General features: G+C 36.2%; 1 protein-coding gene across 1 annotated transcript; it reads left to right on the top strand.

Moving 5' to 3' along the window:
* Nucleotides 1-1,581: 1,581 nt before the first annotated feature.
* Nucleotides 1,582-6,069, top strand: SOSTDC1 (sclerostin domain containing 1). Its single transcript, XM_019726619.2, has 2 exons — nt 1,582-1,996; nt 4,574-6,069. The coding sequence occupies exons 1-2, from the start codon at nt 1,792-1,794 to the stop codon at nt 4,987-4,989; spliced, it is 621 nt and encodes a 206-aa protein (XP_019582178.1). The 5' UTR covers nt 1,582-1,791; the 3' UTR covers nt 4,990-6,069.
* The last annotated feature ends 385 nt before the right edge of the window (nt 6,070-6,454 follow it).

Raw genomic sequence — 6,454 nt, 5'->3', positions numbered from 1 at the left:
GAGTACACAATAGAACATCCATCATCCATCCCCAACAACCATTGACCCATAACCCATCTTGCCCCACTCTCACCTCTAATCACCCGCTCCCATGTTATTTTTGAAGTTTATTCCAGACATCACACCATTTCATTTAGGAGTATTGCAGCATATACTTCTAAATGAGAAGCAGTCATTGTTTTTAAATAAAACCGCAGCACAACTTTACTCCTAAATAAAAGAACAATAATTCCTTAGTATCATGAAATAGTCTTTTGTTCTTAATTTTACTTTCTTTTCATAGTGAGATAAATAGATAGACAGATAGATAATTGGTAGCTCTCAACTGGGGGTGATTTTAGCCTACAGAGACATGTAGCAATGTCAGGAGACATTTTTGATTATAACTGGGTGGGGAGGAGGTGCTACTGGCATCTGCTGGGTAGAAGCCAGGTATGCTGTAAAACACACAGAACAGTGCAGCATAACAAAGAATTACCTACTCTAAAACATCAATAGTGCCGCTGTGGAGAAACATAGATAGACGAAGGACAGATGGATACATAGATATAAATAGTAGTTACAATGGACAAAAGTTTAAAGAAGATATAAAGTATCCATGCTATAAGGTCATTTTAGTAGCCACACAAAGGACAATATGGATTTAAAATTGGAAAGATGATTCAGAATATATAATTATTCCGATCAGAGTGTCTCATAGCAGATGGAAGTTCATGATTTTTTTAAGGATGGAGATGAGTGGCCTAGAATTAATTAATGGAACATCTGTTCCAGGTGTGGAAAAAGACGTTCACAAAAGTACAGTGTTTCTTACATGGGCAGCAGAGTCAAAGGAAATGTTTAGTAAATACAGGTAGAACACTAGCAAAAATTATTTTGAAATTGCGAAACAATAATCTGTCGGAAATGGCTTTCTTTCATGTAAAACGATGCCATGAATGTGAATGCTTGCGACACATTTTTAAGATGAAAATTGATATTAGTTACTTGGATGCAGACAGAGCTCATTATTCTTTGCACAGAACCCCTGGCAATAATTTACCTAGCAGTACAGCAGTTGATACAGATCAAAGCTGCATTATTTAAGTATGTCCAGGAGGCAGATTCTAGCTCAGTGCCTTACACTTTAAGAAACAAATATATATTAGTTTGCTTCTTGAGAAATAAAATCTGTGTAACTAAACTACGTGCTTCATTCAAGTCTTAACAGTATTTTAAACTCACATGAATTCCTCCTATTATCTGGGACGAACCTCCTCTCTGCCCCGAATACTCTAAAATCTGAGGGGAGTACAGAACAACTGTGGAAATGTAAATCTCTTCAAATGAACAGCAGTGTATTTTTATTGAAATTAAATCCGAATGTGAACTAGATTCAGGAAAGGAAATGAGAGAGAGAGAGAGAGAGAGAGAGAGAGAGAGAGAGAGAGAGAGAGAGAGAGAGAGAGAGAGAGAGAGAGAGACTGTACTTGCTATAGAATGTGTCTGGCTGCTTCAGCTCACAGCCAACGGATGAAGTCCAACTCTGAAATTTCAGGCAATTTGTATACCAAGCTCCTCCTTTTCTGTAGTCTTCTCTTTCATTGGTAAAATTCTTTTGCAGGGTCATGTAGGGATCCCACCCCTTCTCTGTGTTTTCACTCTGAAGCTCTACACAACTTTACACCTGAATGAACGCCAAACCTCAGGGATATATAAAGGGGACCTTGAGCAGGAATTTCACAGTTACAGGGCAGAAGCAGAGGGAAAGGAATTAACCAGCTCTCCAGCCAAGCAAATCCTCTACTCACCATGCTTCCTCCTGCCATTCATTTCTATCTCATTCCCCTTGCCTGCATCCTAATGAAAAGCTGTGTGGCTTTTAAAAATGATGCCACAGAAATCCTGTATTCACATGTGGTTAAACCTGTTCCAGCCCAGCCCAGCAGCAACAGCACGATGAATCAAGCCAGAAATGGAGGCAGGCATTTCAGTAACACTGGACTGGATCGGAACAGTAAGTGTGTTTTACTTGTATGGGTTTTGTCTTTTCTTTTTTGGTAGCATTAGCTCACATTCCTGTATAATTATTTCATTCCTAACTAACCTGAACCATATATTTTTTTGCTAAATAATGGGAGAGTAATTTGTTGCATGTGTAGACTGGCATTCTTCCCTATAAAGTTAACATAGCTAAAACAGTGATTTGCTAATACAAGCACAGACTTAAGTTTTATCAAACTTCCAAAGAGGAAAATTTTTCCAGGAATTAAAGGATTGCTTCTTTAAATCATACACAATGAGAATTCTTAAAAAGTGTTGTTCTAGATCATTTAAATTCAGGTTGTTTTCTGTTTATTTCAGGACATGTGCAATTCTGGTAAACTGCATAAAGGTAACTAACTAAAGACTATATAGGATATCACAAGGGAAAAGAAGAAGCTTTCTGGGGATAAAAAATTACCATGAATTTCTCAAATATGTATAGTGAAATAGTTGTAAATTTTGATGATGATCAATGTAAAAAAAGGACAAAATTAAACATGTTGGAGAATCATATTTTCCTATGAGAATTCCTTATTAACCAGATCAAAATTTAGGTAATTGTATATTTTTGTGAACGACTGGGGAAACTCATAACTTTGGAGATTTAAAATAATGACAGTATAATAATATATTATACAGGCAGCATTTTTTCCCCCTTTTCTATTTGCTTAATCAACACACCAATTGACCACAAGTTAGAGGGATTCAAATTTCTTTTTCTAACTTTTGCTTTACTCCTTTCTTTAGAAGAGTTCACATGCAAATAATCAGGTTTTGAGAGAGACACAGAGAAACAGTGCACGGGAAATCTTACACAAATCTTTTGCTCCTTCTTCTCAAATCTATTCAGCTGCGAAAAGTATTTTTGACCTTTGAAAAGTCAAAGTGCATACAAGTCTGACTGCTACTGTGGTTCCCTGAAAATAAGACCCAACCGGAAAATAAGCCCTAGCATGATTTTTCAGGATGACATCCCCTGAACATAAGCCCTAATGCGTCTTTTGGAGCAAAACTTAGTATAAGACCTGGTCTTATTTTCAGGGAAACAAGAAAATGTCTTTCTAAAAAAAACAAGGTGCTTCAACTTTCATGAAGATGTTTGCTTTTACACAGGAAATATCTGATTATTATTAGATTATTGAGGAATGTGGTGGGTATCCATTGTCAGTGAACTGTCACTGCAAAAATGCCGAATCTCTATCTACACAGGAACAAAAAGCTAGACAAGTCAAAATTGTCTCTGGCGGTTTCCAGGTGCATTCCTAAGACAGTTGCAGGAAGGTGAGCTGGAATCAGAATCAGACAGGAGAGTACTCTGACTGGCCAGCTAGTTTACCCTTAATTTTAATCCCATGCTCTATAGCTATACAGATATATGTGTATATATAGACATTTTTCTCACAGCTATCACATTCCTGCATCTCTCACCTCAGAAGTACTGGGGCACAGAGAAGATGTTGAACTCCTAATTCAATATTTATTTCAAATTAGCTTTCATTATTCTATATAAGACTACTTCAATGTCCCTGATAATTTTTAATTTTTTAAATTTCAGCAGTTATACTTTTAAATATATTTTTTCCTCTGGTTAAGAGACAAGCCTTGCTTTCTTTTCAAGCTTGTTACAGGCAATTCTTCTGAAGTTTAGATAACAAAGCAATAGAAAGAAAACCTCAAATATTTCAAGACTAATTTTTGCTTTAATTGCATAAGGCATGTAACAAAAAACAGCCAATTAGAAAACATACTTATCAAATTCAAATAACTAAACAAAACGCTTGCCATGACCAATATTCAGGAAATGAACACCGTGGTTCCTTTTGCAGTTGTAAATCAGACATGTTAGGCATTTTTCTGCCATAAAATTCATGGAAATGTAGCCAAGTTGTTATGGCAACCATACGTTCCTGATTTAGGGGCTTTTATATTCTTTAAATTTTGAATTGTAGTGACATTTTGCATTTCAAACATTTTAATCTTTGTGTTTTTAAAAGACAGCTTGGGAATTTATGTTTAAAATGTAGTTATTAAGTTTGATATGCAAAATGTCAGATTTTGTACACATAGGTATGCATGATTCCTTGCAGCTAAATGTTATAATTGAAACAAAATATTACAGACAGCATATGCATTATGTACAATATTTAAACACTTTCCACATTTTCTCAATTAGAAGCACTTGCAGACATTAACAAATATGACCTGTAAGAAAAAGAACATAAAAATATTCTCATTTAGCTCATTGAAAAATGAATATTTACACATAAATGTAAGAGCTGCTTAACCTTTACTGGGGAGTGAGACTAAGAAAATGAGATTTTCAAATACTCCATTAAGCAATTAGCTAATCTTACACCTGAAAAAAAAAAAATCAACGCTAGTTTACTTTATTCTATGGTTAATTATAGTCATGCAAACTGCAAATTTTCGTTGACGTGTCTCTACTACCTCTTTCTATTCGACAACTTGCTAGTATTAGCACATTATTTTTGTCATTGCAGATTTAAAAAATAATGCCCATTCATGCTTTCTTTTCTGTTTCCTGCAGCTCGGGTTCAAGTGGGTTGCCGGGAACTGCGTTCCACCAAATATATCTCTGATGGCCAGTGCACCAGCATCAGCCCTCTGAAGGAGCTGGTCTGTGCTGGTGAGTGCTTGCCTCTGCCTGTGCTCCCCAACTGGATTGGTGGAGGCTATGGAACCAAGTACTGGAGCAGGAGGAGCTCCCAGGAGTGGAGGTGTGTCAATGACAAAACGCGTACCCAGAGAATCCAGCTGCAGTGCCAAGATGGCAGCACGCGTACCTACAAAATCACGGTGGTCACGGCCTGCAAGTGCAAGAGGTACACTCGGCAGCACAATGAGTCCAGTCATAACTTTGAGAGCATGTCGCCTGCCAAGCCAGCCCAGCATCACAGAGAGCGGAAAAGAGCCAGCAAATCCAGCAAGCACAGCATGAGTTAGAACTCAGACTCTCAAAACTGGACTGACTAGTAACCATCTGCTTTACAGATTTGATTGCTTGGAAGACTCAAGCCTGCCATTGCTATTTTCTTACTTGAAAATATATGCTTTCTGCTTTGATCAAACCCAGCAAGCTGTCCTAAGTATCAGGACCTACTTTAGGAATAACTTTTCAAGTTTTTCAAGATGTATGCAAATCCATGAAAGCAATTTGCATTTAAATTCCATGCATCCTGTAGTTTTAATTCTCTGTGGTTCTTGAAAGACTGGGGATACTATATACGCACTATATACTGAATCATTACTTTTTAAAACAGAAAAGGGCTTCTCAGTTACCCTTCATTCCCCAACCCCCCACCCCCCAAACAAAACCCTTTCAAAACTGAAAAGTTAAAAAAAAAATTGTTGCAATGAATCTTTCCAATAACACTTCAGAAAGATGCTTTGTTGGTCATCTTCATGGGAACAGGTTAGCAGCTATGAGTGATCTTCCTTTGAAACAATAAAAGACCTTGTGACATTTCACTTCAAAAGTAAGCCCTGTAGCTTTTTACAGTCTCATAGTATGAAATTATACCCTGCATGCTGACCCTCGCTTGGAATGGAATGCCAGAAATGCATGGCAGCAGCTAATAAGTAAAGCTGATTATTTATTTGTCAATGTTATTATTTAATGAGCATTCACATGTGATTTTTTAAAAAATGTTAATTTTTTTTATGTTATGAAGCTTTTTCATGTACCTAAATATTTTCCTGTATGATTTGTGGTTGATCTAGAAATATGAGAATACATGTTGTAGATATGTAAAATAAATATTTTAGTCTTTTTAATACAATATGTTTCATCATGAACTATGTCAACAGTATGGATCTTTTAAAATCAATAAGATGCTTTGTAAAGCTAAAATATGAAATGTTTCCTTGTTTAATCTGTGCAATCAGAAGGTGATTTGTCCTTCAAGTCTATCAGTTTCTTTTAACAAAAATAAACACAGCTAAAAGTTATTGTCCTTGACTCTAACATGTATACAAATGTACATGTTTACAAAAATTACAGAATAAAGGTGTCAGAGTAATTGATTTTTAAAAAATTTTTTTTTGATATGGCACATTCATGCATTGACAGAAAGTTTTGTAGTAAGAGAGGAAAGAGAGAGAAAGGGAGACCACCTTTTCAGTAAATGGGATGATTGAAAAAGTTGGGTGGCAATCCAGCAATGAGTTGTGATAAGAATATCATATGTATGTATACCAGGAGATGCTAAATCTGCTGCCCATTATAATCACCTGGGGGAAATATTATGAGACCCTAGCCCAGGCTGCCATCCAAATTACATTATAATTTCTGGGGGTAGAACTCAGATATTGGCAGTTTTTAGTTTTCCAAGTGATTCCAATGTACAGCTAAATTTGAGAAAGAAACTGTGAAGGAATTATTATCATATGTTGGGCAACTTTGAATATT

Source organism: Rhinolophus sinicus, linkage group LG09 (genome assembly GCF_036562045.2).
Source record: "Rhinolophus sinicus isolate RSC01 linkage group LG09, ASM3656204v1, whole genome shotgun sequence".
Taxonomy (NCBI): domain Eukaryota; kingdom Metazoa; phylum Chordata; class Mammalia; order Chiroptera; family Rhinolophidae; genus Rhinolophus; species Rhinolophus sinicus.
This window is presented reverse-complemented; position numbering and strand designations above follow the sequence as displayed.

Coding starts and splice junctions, on each gene's coding strand:
- SOSTDC1 (XM_019726619.2), top strand. CDS start 1,792: ATGCTTCCTCCTGCCATTCATTTCTATCTCATTCCCCTTGCCTGCATC. Junction 1,997..4,573: donor CACTGGACTGGATCGGAACA/GTAAGTGTGTTT, acceptor TGTTTCCTGCAG/CTCGGGTTCAAGTGGGTTGC.